This window comes from Marmota marmota, unplaced genomic scaffold, assembly GCF_001458135.2.
Source record: "Marmota marmota marmota unplaced genomic scaffold, marMar, whole genome shotgun sequence".
In the NCBI taxonomy this organism is placed as follows: domain Eukaryota; kingdom Metazoa; phylum Chordata; class Mammalia; order Rodentia; family Sciuridae; genus Marmota; species Marmota marmota.
In genome coordinates this window covers 1,163,244-1,185,783 of record NW_026000138.1, presented here as the reverse complement: position 1 = coordinate 1,185,783, position 22,540 = coordinate 1,163,244, and the positions used below count along the sequence as shown (strand labels likewise).

The following is a 22,540-nucleotide window of genomic DNA, read 5'->3' as shown; positions in this document are numbered from 1 at the left end:
TCCTTATGCCCTGTCCAGATGTCAAAACCATGCCACCAGTTGATTGATCTAAGTTATTCTAACACATTAGGCCTGCTTATCTTTTTTTTTTTTAATTTTTAATTTATTCTTTAGTTTTCAGTGGACACAACATCTTTGTTTGTATGTGGTGCTGAGGATCGAACCTTGGCCCCATGCATGCCAGGCAAGCACACTACCGCTTGAGCCACATCCCCAGCCCCCGGCCTGCTTATCTTTGAGCCTGGCCTGGCTGAGGATCAAACCCAATGCCTCACACATACAAGGCAAGTGCTCTACCACTGAGCTACAGCATTTCCAGTCACAAGCATCTCAAAAAAGGTATGGGAAAGTCTCTGTGGATGTTACATCTCTTGCTTTGGATTTTTATAGCTGATCAAAACTTTTCTACAGACACCAGGGATGTAGCTCAGTGGTAGAGCACTTGCCTACCATGCTTGAGGTCCTGGGTTCAATTACCAGGGCCATACAACAAAATAAAAACAAAGACAAAAACAAAAGCCAACAAAACCCAAACCAACAAGTCTTCTCTTACAATTCAAACTGGCTTAAGTAAAAAAGTTATAAAAATATGAAATCCAGGATATGGACTTCAGGTATAGCTAGATCCAGGGTTCAGCAATATCTTCTGACATTTTCTGTTGTAATTTCCTCAGCTCCTAGTTTGTACAAGGTAGATGTCACTTTTCATTCAGGTGCTGCTCACATGGTGCTGCTCAGAGACTTCTAGAATTATATCCTCCCAGTTCAACGACTCGGAAAAAAAAAACAATGGCTTTTCTTTTTTTAAAATATATATTTTAAGTTGTAGATGCTCACAATACCTTTAATTAATTAATTAGTTTACTTATTTATTTTTGTTGTGCTGAGGATTGAACCCAGTGTCTTGCACATACAAGGCAAGCGCTTTACCACTGAGATACAGCCCCAGCCCAATCAATGACTTTGAATTGCTTACCTGAGAACATATGGCTGCCCCAGGTCCAATCACTGTACTTGGGGAGATGAACGTTGTGGATTGGTCAGGCTTAGCACATCCTCCTTAGCACAGGAGGATGAGGGCAAGCTACCTGAATGATATGGGATAAGAGAGAAGGGTGGTGGATGTTCATGGAAAATGAGGGTGTTCTCGCAGGGGAGAATGAATGTTGCAAGGAATGTTGAACAATTTTTTTATATATTTGAGAAATTTATGTTTAGTTATTATTATTATTTTTTAAATATTTATTTTTTAGTTTTCGGCGGACACAACATCTTTGTATGTGGTGCTGAGGATCGAACCCGGGCTGCACGCATGCCAGGCAAGCGCGCCACCGCTCGAGCCACATCCCCAGCCCCATGTTTAGTTATTTTTAAAAAATATTTATTTATTTATTTTTAGTCATACACAATACCTTTATTTTGTTTATATATTTGTATGTGGTGCTGAGGATCGAACCCAGGGCCTTGCATATGCTAGGCAAGCACTCTACTGCTGAGCCACAACCCCAGCCCGTAGTTCTTTTGCCAATTTATGATTGGGTTATTTGGTGTTAAGTTTTTTGAGTTCTTTATATATTTTGGATATTAATCCTCTGTTAGAAAAGTAGCTGGCAAAGACTTTCTCTCATTCTGTAGGCTCTCTTTACACTCTAAATCATTTCCTTTGGAAAAGGTTCCATGAGCTGCTAAGAAACTGAGTTGAACAGTTTTTGGGTGAAATATTTTGTAGATGTCTGTTAGGTTCAGTTGATTTGTAGTATTATTTAGGTTGGAAATTTTTTTTGTTTGTTTTTATGCTTGGATGACCCGTCTACTGGTGATTACGCTGTGTTGAAATCACCCAATATTATTGTATTAGGGTTTATCTAAGATTTAATGTCAAGAAGTACTTTTTCCATATGATTAGGTACACTGACATTGGGGTGCAAATATTTACCATCATTATATTTTCTTGTTGGATTTATTCTTTTGCCAATATGTAGTGGCATTTTTTTGTCTCTTTTGATTAATTTTTGCTTGAAATCTGCTTTATCAGATATGAGAATAACTACTCCTGCTTGTTTTTGGATTCTGTTTGCATGAGTTCTGCCCCCACCCCCATCCTTTTAATTTCAACCCCTTGGGTGTTTTTACCTATGAGATGAGTCTCTAGACATTGTTGGAGCTTGATTTTTAATCCATTCTTCTGACCTATGTTTTTTAATTGGAGAGTTGAGACCATTTGCATTCAGTGTTATTAAGGATAGATGTTCGGGCTGGGGATGTGGCTCAAGCGGTAGCACGCTCACCTGGCATGCGGGCGGCCCCGGTTCGATCCTCAGCACCACATACAAACAAAGATGTTATGTCTGCCGAAAACTAAAAAATAAATATTAAAAAAATTTTTTTTAAAAAGGATAGATGTTCATTATTTCCTGTCATTTTGGTAGGTTTGCTATATTTAATTTGGTCTTGATTTTGGTTTAGTTTGTTGCTCTTCTAGTGAACCTGAGAACATATGGGAGCTTTGGGAGCTTTTGGTTGAGTTCTTCTTGGTGCAGTGAATCTTCAAGCGTTCTTTGTAGTGCTGGCTTAGTGGTCCTGAAGTCTTCTCGCTTATTCTTTTTTTTTTTTAAGAGAGAGAGAGAGAGAGAATTTTTTAATATTTATTTTTTAGTTTTCGGTGGACACAACATCTTTGTTTGTATGTGGTGCTGAGGATCGAACCTGGGCCGCACGCATGCCAGGCGAGCACGTTACCGCTTAAGCCACATCCCCAGCCCTTCTTGCTTATTCTTATCATGGAAAATTTTGATTTCTCCATTGATTCTCAAAGATAACTTTGCTAAACACAGTAATCTTGGCTGGCAATTGTTTTCTTTTAGAGCTTGTAATGTCTCATTCTGGGCCTTCCTTGATTTTAGGGTCTGAGCTCAGAAGTCAGCTGTGAGCTGTAGTAGTCCATTTACTTTGTTTTGAGACAGGGTCTTGTTAAGTTGCAATCTAAATTTCCTCAAACTTGCAATATTCTTTTTTTTTTTTAAAATATATATTTTTTTTAGTTTTTCGGCAGACACAACATCTTTGTTTGTATGTGGTGCTGAGGATCGAACCCGGGCGGCACGCATGCCAGGCGGGCGCGCTACCGCTTGAGCCACATCCCCAGCCCCAAACTTGCAATATTCTTGCCTCAGCCTTCTGAGTAGCTGAAGATAGTGGCAGGTACCACTGTACTTGGTTCAGAAAGTCATTTCTTTGATGTGCTATACATTTATATATCAGAATACTGTTACATGCATGTTGCTGGATCTATTTTCAAAGAAACACTTAGGAACCCAAAAAGCAAATCAATTAATTTTTTGTTTTGTTTTGTTTTTTCAGTACTGGGAATTGAGCCCAGAGCCTCAAGCATGGCTGTTTTACTTTGTGAGACAGGATCTCACTAAGTTGCCCAGGCTGGTCTCAAACTTGCAATCCTCCTCCCTCAGCCTTCGGAGTTGGTGGGATTACACCAAGTGCAACATGACTGAATTCTGACCGTGGAACATGGACAGAACAGATAGTCACCAGTTTTAGGTCTTGCCCCTCAAATCCTCTTCTGTGTTCCTCCACCCTCCTTTCATGCCTCACTTTCTATTTTATTTTATTGTGGTGCTGGGGATTGAACCCAGGACCTTGTGCATGCGAGGCAAGCACTCTACTAACTGAGCTATATCCTCAGCCCAAACATTCCTCACTTTCCATATGGGTTTGGTGGCTCTCATCGTGGTCCCTGAGGTTATAGAAAGTGGTGGCCTACTCAGTGGGGGAAATATGGGTTCCTGCATTGCTGTGGGGAAGGTTCACGTTGGACTGCACATTCCATTATGACACAAATAGGACATAAGTTTTTACTGTGCTGAGCAACTGAGATGTTGAGGTCATATTTAGAGCAGCTTCGTCAGGTTAGGCTACACTGGGTTGCAATAACAACCTACCCTCTAAAATCTCAGCAGCTGAAAAAAACAGTGAAGATTCATTGCCTCTCCCATCCGTGTCTTTCACAGTCACTCAGAGACCCAACCTGAGTGAGGATTTCTTTTGACATATGCTTCAAAACATGAAGATGAGGGGGAAAAGGCGTGGTGAAAAACATGAGACATTAAATGCTTTGTCACAGAAGTGACATGTCACTTCTGTCCATAACGGGTTGACCACACCATGGCCCAACTGAACCTGAAGTTCTAACACCCCTGTGCCTGGATGGAGAGAGGTGACAGTGAAAAGCTCTAGCAACCATCCTGACACAAGGTTCTTCAAGCAGGTGCTGGTGTACACACACACACACACACACTTTTTAAAAAAATTTTTTTTGTGTGTGGTGCTGGGGATCAAACCCAGGGCCTCATGCATGCTAAGGAAACACTCTACCACTGAACTACCTGCCCACAGCCCACTCACCTTTCCTTGATTCTGTGAGCAGAAACTTCTATTGTTTCTTAAAGGCAGAGTTGGTTTCTGTTGCTTGTAATCAGAGAAGTTTACTGACATATCATGACAATTGTTGCTGGCAAAATTGTTCTAAGGGGCAGCTCTGATTGTGTGACTCCTGGCTGAGATGCTTTCAACACTTTTCCTTTGTCTATAGCAGGGGATGGCAGCCTTTTTCTGTAAAGAGCCAGATTGCACCATGCCTTCTCTTTGGCAGTTACTCTACTCTGCAACTGTAGCTCAGGCAGACACAGATGAGAGGTAGACAAATGGATTTGATCGTGTTCCAATAAAACTTTATTTACAAAACAGACCTTCGGCAGTAGCTTGCCAACCCCTGGTCTCCAGAATAAAGTGAGAGCTTAGCACGGCGTGGAGGACCCTCCTCTGTCTCTGGCCCTGGTTTTGCCAACTGGGCATCTCCCTCTACTTCCCTCCCTTGCACTCACTCTGCTCCTGTCCTGTGGCAGCTGCATATCCTGCTTGCAAATCCCTTCCCATCCTGTCTTATTGTTTGCTGAAATCCAATTATCTTTAAGTCTTAGCTTAATTGTCACCTGTAGCGCACATTGTGTTTTTTGGGCTTTCTAGCTGTTAACTGCCTCTTGGGGGAGATCACTTCTCCCTCGCTCAGACCACTGGGTATTGGGGATTGACCTCAGGGGTGCTCTACCATTGAGCTACATCCCCCCGGTCCTTTTTATTTTTTTAATTTTGAGATGGGGTTTCACTAAGCTGCTGAGTCTTGGCTCACACCTGTGATCCTCCTGCCCCCAGCCTCCCAAGTCACCAGTATTTAGGGTCCCCTGGTAGGCAGGTACCAATAACCGTCATTCGTTATCACTCAGGGCTTGGACAGGTCCACAGTTTGGGAGTGACTTGGTTGAGCAGTTCTGTTCCAGGGTGTCTCAGTGCTGCAGTTCGGACATCTCATGGGGCTGCAGTTATCCGAAGGCTCAGCTGGTGCCGGACAATCCCCTTCCAAGATGGCCCACTCGCATGGCTATTGGTGGGAAGTGTCAGTTCCCCACCTTGCTGGGGCCTCTTTCAGGAGATGACGCTGGCTTTCCCAGATTAAGTGATTCAGGAGAAAAAGATAGAAGCAACAGCGCCTTTTATGATCCAGCTTCAGAATCCCACATCTGTTCGACCAGCAAGTCCGGAGTCCAGCCTGCCTCCCATTGCAGGGGAGCAGCACCGGGCTCCACTTTCTGAAGGGAAGAGGATCAAAGAAGTTGTGGATGTATTTGGAAACCACCACAATGATAGAGATGAAGAGACAAACAGGCTATCGTGAGAAAAGCCAGAGATGAACAAGCACAGAAACACACTAACCTGCTTAGGACCTGAGGAGCCAAGGAAGGAAGTGGGGTCCCCAGAGCCCAGGAGCCAGGACCATGCAATGGCAGCCAGAAGGGGCTGCTGATGGGAGCTGGAACCATGAAGAAGCAGTGCCCAGTGAAGGTGCCCCCAAGGCACACAGGAGGAGACAGAGGCTTTGGCTTATGCTTATTTCTTCCTTTCTCCCTCTTCTCTTTGGCCAGAGTCTGCATAGAGCCGGGAAGCAGAATGCATGGCAGCTTGGGAAACAGAGTTCTCTGTGATGCAGGGGTGAGCTGAGAGGGCTGGGAAGGACCTGAGAGCAAATGGACTAGCTCTGGGTTCCTTGCAGCTCCTGGAGGTGGCTGGGTTGATCTGGTGATGACAACATAGTTAAATCTGTCTTGAGGGGCTGGGGTGGTGGCTCAGTGGTGGAGCGCTTGCTTCATGTGTGTGAGGCACCAGGTTCTATTCTCAGCACCACATATAAATCAATGAATAAAATAAGGTTCATCAATAATTAAAAAAATTCTTTCTTGAATTTAGATTAATTTTTCTCTTTCAACCTTTTTATTGGTGCATTGTAGTGCACGTGACGGTGGGATTTGTTGTTACACACTTATACATACACAATATGACGATATAATTTGGCCAATATCATTCCCCAGCACTCCCCCCTCCCCCCCATCTCTTTTTCTACTGATCCCACTTTGATTTTCATTAGTTTCTCCCCACCCCCCTTTTCCTTTTTCCTCTCTAGCTTCCACATATGAGAGAAAACATGACCCTTGACCTTCTGAGTTTGACTTATTCTGCTTAATATAATGGTCTCTAGTTCCACTCATTATACTGCAAATAATAATTTCATTTTTCTTTATGGTAGAGTAAAACTCAATTGTGTGTGTACACTACATTCTGCTGAGGGACACCTAGGCTGGTTCCATTGCTTGGCTATTGTGAATTGTGCTGCTATAAACATGGGTGTGCGTGTGTCACTGTAGTGAGATGACTTTAATTTTTCAGGATAAATACCAAGGAGTGGTATACCTGGGTCAAATGGTGGTCCATGCCTAGTCTTTTGAGAAACTTTGATTTTAATTTCCATAGGATTGTACTAATTTACAACCCCACCAACAGTGTAAAAGTGTTCCTTTTTCTCCACATCCTCTCCAGCATTTATTATTATTATTATTAAAAATATTTTTAGTTGTAGATGGACATAATAATTTCATTTAAAAATATTTTTTAGTTATACATGGACTCAGTATCTTTATTTTGTTTATTTACTTTTTTTTAATGTGGTCTGAGGATCGAACTCAGTGCCTCACATGTGGGAGGTAAGTGCTCTACTGCTGAGCCACAGTCCCTATAACTTTACTTTTTATGTGGTGCTTTGGATCGACGGTGCCTCACATGTGTTAGGCAAGCCTTCTACCACTAAGCCACAACCCCAGCCCTTCTCCAGCATATATTATTACTTATGTTATTGATGAATGCCATTTTGACTGAAGTGAGATGAACTCTCAGTGTAGTTTTGATTTGCATTTCTCTACTTGCTAATGAGCTAGTGATGTTGAACATTTTTTCATATATTTGTTGGCCTTTTATATTTATCCTCTTGAGTATTGGCTTAATTCATTCGATCATTTACTAGTTGGGTTATTTTTGTGTGTGTGTGTGTGTGTGTAAGTTTTTTGAGTTCTTTATATATTCTAGTTATTAATCCTCTGTCAGAAGAGTAGCTAGCAAAGATTTTCTCCAATTTTGCAGGTTCTCTACATTCCTAATTGTTTCCTTTGCTATGCAGAAGCTTTTTATTAACTCTTGGCATTATTTTTATTAAGTATTTATTTTATTATTATTTTATTAACTCTTGGAATTATTTCTTGAGTTTTAGGGGGTCTATGGAGGAAGTCTTTGCTTGTACCTATTGGAATGTTGACCCTACCTTTTCTTCTAGGAGTTGCATGGTTTCTGGCCCAGTTCCTAGAAGCTTTTTCCATTTTGAGTTGACTTTTGTGCAGAGTGAGAGACAAGGGTCTAATCTCATCATTCCCAGCACCATTTGTTAAAAAGGCTGTCTTTTCTCCAATGCAATGTTTTTGGAAGTGTTGTCAAGGGTCAGATGACTGTATGTGTGTGGGTGTGTCTCCGTGTCTTCTATTCTGTACCATTGGTCTGTGTGTCTGTTTTTATGCCAGTACCATGCAGTTCTTGTTACCATGGCTCTGCAGTATAATTTGAGATCAGAGATTGTGATACCTTTGCATTGCTTGTTTGGCTTAGGATTGCTTTGGCTATTCTGGGTCTTTTATTCTTCCAAATGAATTTTAGGACTTTTTTCCCTAGTCCTGTGAAGAATGTCATTGGTATTATTCTCAATGAAGTATCATCTTAAAACTGAAAATTTAAAGAAAAGGAGTAAAAGGAAATTCTTCAGAGTGCTTTAATCTTCCCTAATATTTTGACTTCTCTGGGGCCTAAAGGGAAAGGGAACATTAATATCCAGGCAGCAGGAAGCTGACCCGGCTTTGTGTCAAAAATGGCCTTTTGAAATTCTCTTCAAAACTTGCCAGCCTTTGAGGACTGACCGATGCTGTGGACACAAACTCCTCATCAGTTTCTGGCCCTGTTTCCTTGTCCCTGCATGTACCTTCTGATTCCAGGTAGAAATATTCTATTTCGTCCACTCCAGGTATGTAGGCAGGAGGACTGAAGATCCATGTCCTTACAGACATGTGTGCAGGGACATCTATGGCATGGGGGAAACAACCCAAATGGCCACCAACAGGGGGACGGAAATGCAAGGTGGCGTCCACACATCCAGATACTCTTTCTCCATCAATAGGGACGGATCCCTGACACATGCTATGACGTGGATGAGCCTTGAAAACAGGATGCTGAGTACCAGAAGTACCCAAGGCCATGTGGTGTCACATGCCATTCCAAATCCAGAAAGGTGGCAGGCAGACTGTGGGCTAGGCTCAGGGGAATGGGGAGTAAATGCTGATGACTCGAGAATTTTTATTTTTAGGGTCTGTGAAATATTTTGGTGATATTTGAACAACTCTGTGAATATGCTGAAACCCGCTGAGTTAATGCACTTTAAAAGGGTGAATTTTGTGCCACGTAAATTGAATCTCAGTTTTGCAGGAGGGAAGAGAGGAAGGGAGGGAGGGAGGGAGGTGGGCACATTTTGGATTGCAGTGTCCCCTGGTTAGTTTGGAGTCACACCCCAGTGGACAGGTTTCTCATCATTCAAGTATTTATTGAGTACCTCGTAAGGCACAATTGTTGATTGTGCTGGTTTTCCTGTGCACAATGGCTCAAGACCTCTTGTCAACCAATCTGTGCTGATAAGTGTAAAAGTGCACATTGACTACGCTGGAATGACAGCTCCTGCCCTTGGAGTGCCAGCTACTCAGCAGGCTGAGGGAGGAGTTCAAGACCAGCTTGAGCAACGTCGGCAGAGTTGGTCTAAAATCAAACAAAACAAAAACACATTGACTGTCACTGTGGTTGACCTGACAAGCCCCTGAGAGTCTGTTGTTCTTTGGATTAACTTGACTTCAGATCCTGAAACAGTAATGTCAAAAGACACCTGGTGACTAATTACGGCTTCAACAACACAAAAATTAAATGAAAATTATGTGGCTTCAACAACACAAAAATTAAATGAAAATTATGAGAAGAAACACAACTCGTGGTTGGTAGTATTTTTTTTTATATTTCTTTTAGTTGTCGATGGACCTTTATTTTTTATTTATTTACATGCAGTGCTGAGAATTGAACCCAGTGCCTCACACATGCTAGGCAAGCTGCTCTACCACTGAGCTACAATCCCAGCCCCTGATAAGTGATTATTTTAAAGTACTATGATTAGCATTACCTTTATCTCTTTTCCACTTTTCTACTTGGACATAACATGGACAATTACTTTCATAATATAAGAGGTAAACTTTCTGGGCGCACGCCTGTAATCCCAGTGAATTGTGAGTTCAAAGCCAGCCTCAGCAATAGAGAGGTGTTAAGCAACTCACTGAGACCCTGTCTATAAATAAGATACAAAATAGGGCTGGAGATGTGGCTCAGTGGCCAAGTGCCCCTGAATTCAATCCCTTGTACCAATAAATAAATAAATAAATAAATAAATAAGAAATAAATAAATAAAGTAAACTTACAGATGCTTTCCTGCTACATCTTTAGCCACTAGTATGTTTTCAAAAATTGGAATTGATTGTATTTTTATTTTTTTGATCCTGGAATTCAGTCCAGGTCATTGTACCACTAAATTACTTCCCCAGCCACTTTTTAAATTCATCTAGACCAGGTCTCACTAAATTGCTGAGGCTGATCTCAAATTTGCCATCCTCCTCTCCAAGACTCCCAAATTGTTGGGATTACAGGTGTGCACCACTGTGCCTGGATGGAACGGAACATATTTCGCTACAGCATTCATGAGATTCAGTTTGTCACAATCCTCCTTACTCCCTCTTGCTTAAGCAATAAACTACCTGATCATTGAAGTCATTTGAGTTAGGGTCCCCTCATTTATATAATAAACCCCTACAATATGCAACTCAAACTAAGTGTGGTGGCGCACACCTGTAATTCCACAGGCCCAGAAGTCTGAGGCAGGATGGTCTTGAGGGCCAGCCTCCCCAATTTAGGGAGACCCGGTCTCAACAAACAAACAAAACAAAGTACAACAATAAAAAAACCCTACGATGATTGTGTTCCACTGAGATGCTAAGTGTCCGCATTTTAAATCCCTGAGAGATGCAGTTAAAACATTAATTGGTGGGGCTGAGGTTATAGCTCAGCGGTATAGCGCTTGCCTTGCACATGTGAGGTACTGGGTTCCATCCTCAGCACCACATAAAAATAAACAAATAAAATAAATAAAGATCTTTTAAAAAAACATTAATTGGTTCAAAATTAAAAATGAGCATTGAATTTATAGATTATATAAAATTGTTCTTGTCACTTTTCTATATAACTGACCTGCCAGGGAAAGCAGGCCCTCTGAAGGCCTGGAGACTGGAAAAACTGGGCCACTGTTGGAACCCTCAAGTCTTCCTCAAGGAAGCTGCACCTGTTCTCTTGACTCGTCAAGTGGGACTGGATGTTGGGCCACTACTGCCCCCTATTGCCGGTTGGGCTTTGGGGAAAAAAAATAATTTCTTTGTAAAAAAATTTGCAAGGCTTGTGGTGTCAACCCTTTTCACAGAGAAGGAAACCGAGGCTCAGGAGATGGAATATAATCAAGTCACATAGCTGTGCCCCAAAGGGAGCAGCAACCCGGGTTCCACTTTCCAGGGTTAGTTTGATGAACTCAACTCACATGTAATGAGCCAATTCATTTGTGGCGGCGAAGTAGGGACCGAGGGGACATCATACTTTCAAGACTGGAGCTTAATACCCTACTGGCACAGATTAGTAAATAACCTTAGTCCAGTAAGAACAAATCTGTGTTGCAAGCGCAGAGGAAGGGACTCCTATTGGGCAGAGGGATGTCTAGGAACATTTCAGAGAAGAGTCGGACATAGAGTTTTTGAGGGACAAGTAGAACAACGCCCCGAGGCAGAGGTCAGAAACGACAATCCCTGCAGTTGGCAAGAGCTAAGGGGGTGTGGAGAGGTAGCAAGACTTTGGAGGAATGGGGAGAATTCTATTTTGAGGGAATTTAAATATGGTAATTGTTTTTGACAGTGAAGATCTTACATGCATACAGCAAAATAAGGTGCATTAGTGTTAACCAAACGCAGTTTTTTTTTTTTTTTTTTTGCGTTGAATGGGGATCGAACTCGGGGCCTCAGGCATGCCAGAAAAACACTACTACCGAGTCACACTCCCAGTCCCTAAAACACCCAGGAATCCACCACGTAGGTGTATTTCTGTCACCCAGGGAGTTCGCTCCGGAGGTCCCTCGGCGTCTGCACGCGTCCCCAAGCCTCCCATCCCCAGGTAAACAAGGTGATGAAAGTGGGTGGGGTACAACGAAACCCCTCATAGCTCTTGGCTTCTACCTCCCATTCCCTCCACTCCCATCTCTGCCTTCAAATCTTTCGCCACCTTCCTGGACAATCCTAAAAAAAAAAAAAAAAAAAGAGAAAGGAGAAATTGGGAAACTTCTTGATGCTAACACTTTCTCGGGAAGTTCACATAAACTTTACTTTGAACGCGAAAGGACTGGGGATGATGGTTTTTGTCCCTTTGGAGCCGCCGTCCAGACGCTGTGCGCACGGAGCCTGTAAGGCCCTCGGCGGCCGCCGTGGTTCCGTTACGTGGCAGCTGCCGGTGCCCGCCAATCCACGGCGCCCGCATCAGACCCCGCGGGTGGCGCAGCCGGAAGGGGCGGAGCTAAGGCAGCGGCGGCTGTGGAGGCAGCGGTGGCGGCGGCGGCGGCGGCTCTGGAGGCCGCGGTCCGGGTCCTGGCTTTGGCCCCAGCCCCACCATGGTGACGGTCGCTGAGCTCCTGGTGCTCCTGGCCGCTCTTCTGGCCACGGCCTCGGGCTACTTCGTCAGNGTGAACTGTCTGGAGGCGGAGTGTCGTGGAGGCACCAACAACTCCCGAACTCCAACCCCCACCCCCCCCCAAAAAAAAAAGGGAAAATTTGCCGCTAAATTTTTCTTTCCAGGAAACCAAGTGTGATTGATGTTTGAGTTCTCCTGCCAGCGTGACTAGCTGGATTAATGGTTTTCCATTGGACAGTAGAACTGGGCACGCGCTGGGCACAAGTGCGATCCAAAAACAAGGAGAGGCTGTTCAAATTAGCAAAGATTTAGGAGGACAGTTATCTGGGCTCCTGTTTCATAGGTGAAAGGGGCTTTCTATTTTAACAAGCTGAGATGAGAATTTGGGTCTTCTAATTTTAACATTAGTATTTTTTTCTTTCCCGAAGCCGTCACAGGCATATCAGATAAAGCACATTCCTTTGTTTTTTCTGGCAGTAGAACCTTCAAACATGACTTTGTAAAAATTACACATTTCAGCTGGGTGTAGGTGGCACAGGCCTGTAAGCCCAACTACTGGGGAGGCTGAGGCAGGAGGATTGCGAGTTCCAGACCACCCTGGCAACCCAGAAAGACCTTGAATGAAAATAAAAAGCTCTGGAGAGGTAGCTCATTGTTAAAGTGTTTACCTGTCACATATGTTGTTCTGAGTTCAGTCCCTAGTACTTAAAAAAAAATAATTCTAAAGAGATTTTTTTTTTCTCTTGGATTTCAACATCAGCCGTACAAGTGACATATTATTGATGGCATTAGGCCAGTTTGAGATCATGGGTGAGGTGTGGTTTCTGTTTCTGAGAGTTGCAAGTTTTAGTTGGACAAATAAGACACAAATGTGATAGGAGCTAAAAGGTGCTTTAGAGTGCAGTCTAGTTCACCATTGTCTCATTAAGTGGGAGAATTGGAATTGAGTGGTTACTGTAATTTGAGTTAAGTGAAAGTTACATATTAGTAAATTTCCTACTACTGATAGATCCTTCTTACAAAGTTTGATTTTTGAGATCTTTTGTGACATTTTATGTATTTCTCTCCTGCCTCCAGATTACAGGACCTGACAATAAAGGAATTTATAAAGGAGACCGAGAGTCCAGTGGGAAGTACACATTTGCTGCTCACATGGATGGAACATACAAGTTTTGTTTTAGTAATAGGATGTCTACCATGACTCCCAAGATAGTGATGTTCACCATTGACATTGGGGAGGCTCCAAAAGGACAAGACATGGAAACAGAAGGTGAGATAAATAGTTGAAAGATGGTATTACATTCTAATTTTAATTCTATACACTTTTATCCATCTGAATGGAGTACTTATTTTTTTCTTATTCCAGGTTCATTTAACTGTTAAACCAAAACCCTTATGTGAAATGTCTTTACCTGTGCAGGTCCCCTAATTAACATAGTTTTTCAAAGTTAATATTTAGTTTTTCATTCTTTATGGTTGCCCCTCTGGCAGCTTTTCTGTCTCTGTGTTCTTGTGATTACTTAGTTTGCATGTGTCTTATGTTGTTCTGTTAATTTGATAATACTGGTATATATATATATATATCTTCAATTGCACATTTGTAGACATGACTAGATTAGCTAAACTTTCTGTTGCCTTTTCTGTTCATATTTTACACTTTTCTTTAGGTGGTGGAGATACCTGGGATGGTATGTGGATTGTTTTTTGATAGCATCCTGTCTTTTTGCAACTTTTTGTTTGCTAATGTCTAATTTATGATTTCTTTTTCTCTAACCTCAGTTTGTGGCATGAGAGTGTTTTTTCTCTTAAAAAAAAAGTACAACTAATTAGGTTGTTTTTTATTTCATTGACAGGAGATATAGGCTAGGTTATTTTAAACTAATAACACTAAGTCCTTAGCAGCTGATGATTGACATTTTGGTAGGAACATCTTTGTTTCTTTAAAATGAATATTCAAAGATGGAAAGATTCAATTGTAACTAGATAAGAAAAAGTCTTGATTAAATATAGCTTATTGCAAGAGGTGCTTTTGACGTCATAGAAGATGTTTTATATGCTTGTTTACTATTGAAGTTTCTAACTTGAAGCTTGGTTGGATATAAAATGCAGTTGGGTGCTGGGGTTGTGGCTTAGTGGCAGAGCGCTTGCCTCAAGCATGTGAGGCAGTGGGTTTGATCCTCAGTACCACATAAAAATAAACAAAGATATCATGTCCATGTATAACTAAAAAAAAAAAATTATAAAATTCATTTGGAAGCATTTGTAGCTGAGAAATTCTTTGGTCATATGTTCAGTTAGGTTGTTCATTGCTTAACTGACCAACAGTGAACCCTGATTAGGATAAATTGCTTGCACATTTAAGAAATTTTTATTGCCACAGTACATGCTAGGTTTTTGGAAACCAGCAGTTTAACATGGATTATAGTATTAGCATGATAACTTATATCCCAGATATTGAACAGTTAGTAGAGTACTAGCATCATAAAGAAGATAAAGAGTTTTGTTAGGATTTGAAATCTTCAGAATCTAGAGAATTGTACCACGTAGTTCTTTTGTTTATTTTTCAGGACTATTTACAAAGTTGGGTTGGTTAATTCTTGTTTTTTTTCCCTTGTTTTATTTTGGTACTGAGGATTGAACCCAGAGGTGCTTAATCACTGTGCCATGTTTCCAGCCCTTTTCATTTTTTATTTTGAGGTAGTGTCTTGCTAAGTTGCTTAGGGTCTTGCTAAATTGCTGAGGCTGACCTGGAATTTGCAATCCTGCCTCAGCTCCCCTAGTTGCTGGAATTATGAGTATGTGCATTGTGCCTGGCAGTCTCAGCCAATTTTTAAAAATTATTTATTTTTTAGTTGTAGTTGGACACAATACCTTTATTTTTATTTTATTTATTTTTTATATGTTGCTGAGGATCGAACCCAGGGCCTTGCCCATGCTAGGCGAGCGCTCTACTGCTGAGCCACAACCCCAGCTTAGGCTTAGCCAATTTTTGAAGAGAGAAGTTTTAAAAGGCTTTGAGTTTGTTTTCTGAAAATTTGTCCTATTTAAATGGTTAGAAAATATTGGCTGATGAATATATAATAAGTAATCCTTTAACACAATATATAAAATTTTGCTTTTGCTTGTCAATGAATGGCAGCTGTCAAATTGAGCTTTCCTCTAAAGCAGTGGTTCTTGAGTAGGGATGATCTCTGCTGCATAAGGATCTTTGGCAATATCTGAAGATGTTTTTGGTTCTCGGGACAAGATGGAGGTGGGTGGATGTTACTGGCATCTAAGGGCTAGAAACTATGGATGCTGCTAAATATCCTCCAGTGCATCTGCTGGCTCTTATAGTAAACATGGGACACTTGGTCCAAAATGTCAACAATGCTACTCTGAGAAACCCTGCTCTAGAGGTTCCACAGAGTGCATGGGGGCTTCAGTAGTGAAGCTGGTGAGGGGTGACTTAAGATTCCAGTTGAACTGCCTCAAATGGTGGGGTTCTATGATTTCTCTTAAACTTGATGATCCATTGTAAACTGGAATCCCAGATTTGGGCAAGAGTGAAGAGATTCTCTCCTTCCCCTTGGAGTTTTTCCTTGTGCTATTTCTTTCCTGCCTGTTTTTTCCTTGTTCTAATATAGCACTATCCAGAAGCATATTTTTAAGGAACAGTATCTTGTTTTCATTTTTGATAAAAGAGGATACTTTGTTGCAGACTTGTGCAGCTGAGAGACTTGCTTTACTTACAGTGCTTGCTGTTCTTCACTATAGTGACATAATTACTCTGTCACAGATGAATGTTAGAGTTGGTTCCGAGTTTCCTAAGTGTGTCTTCATGTTTTTCCCTGTCCAGTTACATAGAGTTTAAAAGTCTGTTTGGGTACTGCTCCTAAGTTAACATTAGAGTTATGTTATTTTTTTTTTTTTTTTTGTACTGGGGATTGAACCCAGGAACACTTAACCACTGAGCCTCATCCCCAGCCCATTTTATTTTTGAGATAGGGTCTGGCTAAGTTGCTTAGGACCTTGCTAAATTTCTAAGGCTGGCCTGGACCTTGTTAATCCCCCAGACTCCCAAGTCTCTGGGATTTACAGGAATGTGCCATCTGGCCCATCAAGTTAAGTGATGGCACTGGGTTTGAGTCTCAGTACTGCACATAAGTAAATAAAGATCCATCAACAAATAAAATTTTTAAGTAGATTTCAGTTATTTTATTATTTCTTTTTAAAGTACCTTGCACTTTTTCTTATTGTCTTTTTTTAAGTGTTTTTGTAGTTGTACACAATAACTTTATTTTAGTTATTTATTTTTATGTGGTGCTAAGGATCGAACCCAGGGCCTCACCTGTGCGACGTGGGTGCTCTACCACTGAGCCATAACCTCAGCCTGTTCTTGTTTTTTAAAAAATATTTTCAGTTGCAGATGGACACAATATTTTATCTTTTTATTTTTATGTGGTCCTGAGGAGCGAACCTGGTGTCTCACATGTGCTAGGCAAGCGCTCTACCACTGAGCTACAACCCCAGCCCCATATTTTATTGTTACTTATAGGACTTACTTTTTTTGTGGCACTGGGTTTGGTTTGAACCTAGGGCTTCCCACACTAGGCAAGTAAGTGCTCTACCACTGAGCTACATCTTCTTCAGCACATCAATAATTTGCTCATGTTGGCCTTGAACTTACCATCTTCCTGTCTCAGTCTCTGTAGTAACTGGGATTATAGACCTGTGGCATTGCACCTGGCAGATATCTATATCTATCTATCTATCTATCTATCTATATATATTTTTTTTTTTCCTGTATATTTTCTTTCTCAATTTTTACTTTTTTGTTAGTATAGTAAACAACAGCAGCATTTGACTAGAAGAAATTTCTTAGGGAAATTTTTACTTAGGAAGCATTATATGGTATGTTTCTTACTCTGAAAGAGGTTTTTCTACTGGGAATGGGCCTTGGAAAATGCTCAGATAATTAATTGTCATCAGTGGTTTAATTGATGTTTGAGCCACATTTCTGAAAGTTGCTTCCTTTCTATATCTTCTCTGAAGAATATTTTATCATGTAAAAAGTAGTTATCAAAAGAGATTGACAGATGTATGCTAATCTGTTTTCTAATCCTTCTGTAGCTCACCAGAACAAGCTAGAAGAAATGATTAATGAACTGGCAGTGGCAATGACAGCTGTAAAGCACGAACAGGAGTACATGGAAGTCCGGGAGAGGATACACAGAGCCAGTGAGTACTGGTTTATCTTTGTGGCAGTATCCCATGTTAAAGGTCTGCACCCAGCAGCCAGCATAATGTGCTAAAACTTTGACTTTAAAAAAATCACCTACACAAAGATGTTTTTTGAGTATACACATTTGTAGAACTTTATTCTAAACTAGTTTATTATTATCCGGACATTTGTTCTATATCACAAAATGCTATAAAGATTGAGTAAGGGGTTGGGGTTGTGGCTCAGCGGGAGAATGCTTGCCTAGCATGTGTGAGGCACTGGGTTTGATCCTCAGCACCACATAAAAATAAAAGTTTTTTTTTTTTTTTTTTAAAAAAAGATTGAGAATAAGGGCTGGGGCTCAGTAGCATAGTGCTTGCCACTGGATTTGATCCTTAAACAAGTTGTCCATCTACAACTACAAAAAAAAAATTACAAAAAGATTGAGCATAAGCTTTAAAGAGCTTTTAAATTTTTTTTTTTAAGAGAGAATTTTTAATATTTATTTATTTATTTTTAGTTTTCAGCGATACAACATCTTTGTTTGTATGTGGTGGTGAGGATCGAACCCGGGCCGCACACATGCCAGGCGAGCGCGCTACCACTTGAGCCACATCCCCAGCCCCGAGCTTTTAAATTTTAAGAAAATTTAAAATCTTCTGATTAGCTAAGGAATAAGCAGAGCAGCAGGGAAAACCACTGTAAATTGATATTTTATTACTTTTTAGTCATGTACCTGAAACCTATACCAGACACTAAAATTTAACATATTTTATTCCCTAAAATTGAAGAAGATTAACTCCAGTTAGAATAGGAAAAAACATGGGCTGCAGCTGTGGCTTAGTGGTCGAGCACTTGCCTAGCATGTGTGAGGCACTGGGTTCAGTCCTCAGCACCACATAAAAATAAAGGTATTGTGTTCATCTACAACTAAAAATTAAAAAAAAAAAAAAAAAAAAAGAATACAAAACACCAAACATAATGTAAGCAAGTACCCAGAAAAAGATCAGTTTGGGATCACCATTTTGTAAATTAGAAATTTGGAATACATTTTTCTGTGGAAAAAGTGATTGGAGTTTGTGGTAGGTTGCAAAAGTTTGATACAAGATAGAGCATTAAATATTATGTTTTTGCATTTAAAATTAACAGGTGCCCTGTTGACACACAGACCAGATACCATATTTTATACCAGGTCCACACCTGTTCTTGTGTCTTTCATTGTCCAAGTAGCTCCTGGGGATAGATTTCAATGGGAGCAAGCTCTTATCTGTATGTGCACAGCAATTTAAATTGGGATTCTTTTTTCTGAGTTTGGGATAGGGAGTGGAAGGAGGAGGAACTCAAAAAGGAGCAGTTTGTCTACATCCTCCCCTACCACTCTCCATCTCCTCACCCTCAGGGATGGCTAGGGACCTATTTGTTGGTTGACTTGCTCCTAGGTTGGAGCCAGCCCATTCTTGGGTGGGAAGGGCCCTGAAGAAAATCAAAGAGCTAAGGGCATTCACTGCTTTGCAGGTTTTTTTTTTTTTTTTAAATAATATATATATATATATATATACATATATATATATTTTAGTTGTCAGTAGACCTTTATTTTACTTATCTATGTGCAGTGTTGAGAATCAAACCCAGTGCCTCACACATGCTAGACAAGTGCTCTACCACTGAGCTACAACCCTATCACTTATTTTTTATTTTTAAGACAGGGCCTCACTAAGTTGCTTAGGCCCTCACTGAGTTCCTGAGACTGACCTTGAACTTGGAGTGCTCTTTCCTTGGCCTCCTGAGCTACTACAGGCATGTGCCACTGGGCCTGGCTGGGACTGTGAAACTTTTTAAGCCTTGCATTACAACACAAATAATTTTGGGTTTTGGAGCATTTCAGATTTTGGGATTAGGAATGCTCAACCTGTAGTAATTTATAGAATTGAACTTTCAGATATACATTTTAATTTTGTAAATCATATGTTTCCAACAGTATTGTTTTTCATATATTTTTTTCAACAGCATTGATTCCTCAGAGATGAACACAGTGAGATCTTTTGTTTACTTCAGTGTTGTAATACCTTTTTTTTTTTTTTTTAATATTTTTAGTTGTAGATGGACACTAATACCTTTATTTCAGTGGTAAAACACCACTGGGTTCATTCCCCACTCACACAAAACAAAATGAATCACATTTTTCTGTGTCTCTAAAACATACTAATAGTTGCTTAATGTTTTAAAGAATTTATTCAACCATTCCTCTTTCAGACAATACTAAAATGGCATTCATTCACAATTATGATAAAAATTGTTTACTAGATTTTCAGCAAAAGTAAATTTCATGTCATGGAGTTAATTCTAAAATTTTAGTGATTTTGATAGCTTTTGGAGTTCTAGTTTATATTTTTAATTTTGTATCTGTTCTTACTCTTATAAATTGCACAACTTTTTAGGGAACCATAAGGTTATCCTTTTGGAAAATATTAATTGCTTTTCACTTCTTTTTGAATGATGGTCCAATAGCTGTTACAATCTAGTTGATCTTTTTATAAACAGTGTATATCTAAGAGTATGTCAGTCAGCTGATTAACATAATGTTGCTAATTGTGATTGTTTTCAATATTTGGCTATTTGCAGAAAAGTGGAAATACTGACTAGCTTAGTAACAAGTCACTCTGACTTCAAAGATTGTGAGAGAGTGAGTAGAGTAAATGAATAGTGTAGTCATGGCTTTTACTTTAAGGGTCAGATTCATAGCTTTAGAATGGGATAAATGGTGAGAAGTTTGTCTTGTATTGACAGTCTGATAGTAACTGCTCCATGAAACTGAGAAGCCTCGTGCATCTAGGTACATGGTAGGTGCTTAGTAAATATTTGTTGAATAAATATTTAAGGAAAAAGACACTTAGGTTCACATGTTTCGGCTTAGTGTAAATAGTGCATTTTATATAAATCTATGTTCTTGATATAAATCCTTAAATTTTTAAAACAATTTTCTGATTCACCAAAAAAAGATTATAATGCAGGAGAACATTTTTTATCTATAGATAGAAAAGAGGTTGGGTTGGGTATAAACCCTAGAAGCATGACCTGGGCAAGTCTCTTTTCTTCCCGGTTTGCTATACATAGTGCAGTGGGCTTGCCCTCAGTGAATGTTTAAGGTCCTTTGTAAAGCTGACAATCTCTGCCTCTGAGAGTGTTTAGTTGCTTGGGACAGAAGTGTTTAGAGTACTGTGAATGGTGTGCACCCGTTACATTCACTCACAACTAGAAGCTAGTTGATGATGCCTGTGCCTTTCTGCGGAGTTATTAAATTTTGTTTGTTTGTTTGTCCTCAACAGTCAATGACAACACAAACAGCAGAGTGGTCCTTTGGTCCTTCTTTGAAGCTCTTGTTCTAGTTGCCATGACATTGGGACAGATCTACTACCTGAAGAGATTTTTTGAAGTCCGGAGGGTTGTTTAAAAGGCCTTTTCCTGATGATCCCAAACTCACAATTCACTTGTTTACCAAACATCTTGGTCATAATAATGTCATTAGTTTCTACATTTTTATTTTCTGAACTGTACATTCACAGCTTATGTTTCTTTCTGATTAATAGATTTTGGGGGAAAAACCTTAGGAAAGTTGTAGTGAAAATTTGACATTTGATTGGCATAAAATTTCTTATTTGAATGTTGCCTCTATCATACAGGTCCTTCCAGAACTCAAACACTGTAAATGAAATATAGGAGTATAGTCTTTATTATGTCTTATTTCCCTTTTGTAGTAAATGCAGGAAAGCAACACAAAGCCTGATGGTACTTTACTAAAATGGCTGCATTCTTTGGACTCCCTCATCCTGTGGTTCAAGTTGTTAAAGTTTCATTTTGTTGACTCATGGAGTGAAGCAACAGTCTGAATCTTGACATTTTCTGCCCAGCCTAATGGCAGTGCTATCTGACTGGGGAGTGTACTATCAGGCTGGGTGTGTTTATATTTGGTCTTTTTGTTTTGTTTTACGCATAAGACTTGCCCCAAATTTTTACATATGACCTTAGGACTCAATCACCTCCACGAAAATTGATGACACAAGCAGCTAATAATCTTTTTTTGTTTGTTTGTTTGTTTCCACCTAACCTCATAAGAAGTCTCTGAAAAGTCGATTCTCTGGGTATTTGAGCAAATGCTAGCTTTTCTTTTCTGCACTGGCACAGCCCCTTTTTCACGCTTGGCACGTGGGAAGTGTTCATTTACATAATTGGAAAAAATCTGGGTTTCTGATGCCAAAGGGTTAAAGCCTCTTGGGTTTCATTGCAGTGATATACAGCCACTATTTTATTTTTGAGAGTGGCCTTTGGGCCACTTTAAGACACTGAGTATCAGTGTCAGCACTAGGGTTTTTGTTTTTGTTTCTCCTGGGTCTTTCTTTTTTGGTACAAGTGATTTTCGTTTTATATAAAATGAAAAGACTTTCTCTTGATCTCTGATGGGTTTAAAATTAAAGGAGCATTGGGTTTTGGTGTGGAAATGATCCAGGATTATGTTGTGACTGATGTATATTAGTTACTTGTACATTTTTTTTTTTTTTGAATCTTTGCAAGGGGAAAACTACAAGTAACAAGTTTTATATAATTAATTTAAATTTGTTACAGGTTTTCATGTTCAGGACACAATTTTTCAGCCTTGGGTGAAAATACTTGCAACAGTTTATCGATAAGGTGACTGTGTTTCACCTTAGGACAACTGTTGCATACCAATTTGTTTCTTGTGTGTGTGAAAACACTTCAAAATTGAATTAAAAAATGTAAATTTAAAATTGGTTGTGTATCTAATATATGCCCCAGGTTCAGTAAATAAACAATTCTTTTTAAAAACAGTATTCTGTGTTTTATATGTTAATGGTTGTTAATTCACATTTGTCAAATACCAAATTTCTTTTATGTATGAGACATGTCCATGTTTTATGAGTAATTACAGCTGCTGTAAGCATCTGTTGTTTGTTGTTTTTTATAATCTTGAGGATAATGAACAAAAGGCATCACTTTAGTTTCCACATGGTATAGTTTCTTTTCATCATTAACATTTTAAGTACTATTTTTTGGGGAAAATATGATTGTTGTTAA

At 39.9% G+C, this 22,540-nt stretch overlaps 1 protein-coding gene across 1 annotated transcript; it reads left to right on the top strand.

The window, feature by feature from the left end:
- Nucleotides 1-12,115: 12,115 nt before the first annotated feature.
- On the top strand, nucleotides 12,116-22,293 carry Tmed2 (transmembrane p24 trafficking protein 2). The gene is made up of 4 exons (XM_048785479.1): nucleotides 12,116-12,418; nucleotides 13,324-13,516; nucleotides 17,359-17,466; nucleotides 20,776-22,293. The coding sequence occupies exons 1-4, from the start codon at nucleotides 12,227-12,229 to the stop codon at nucleotides 20,898-20,900; spliced, it is 618 nt and encodes a 205-aa protein (XP_048641436.1). The 5' UTR covers nucleotides 12,116-12,226; the 3' UTR covers nucleotides 20,901-22,293.
- Nucleotides 22,294-22,540: the final 247 nt, after the last annotated feature.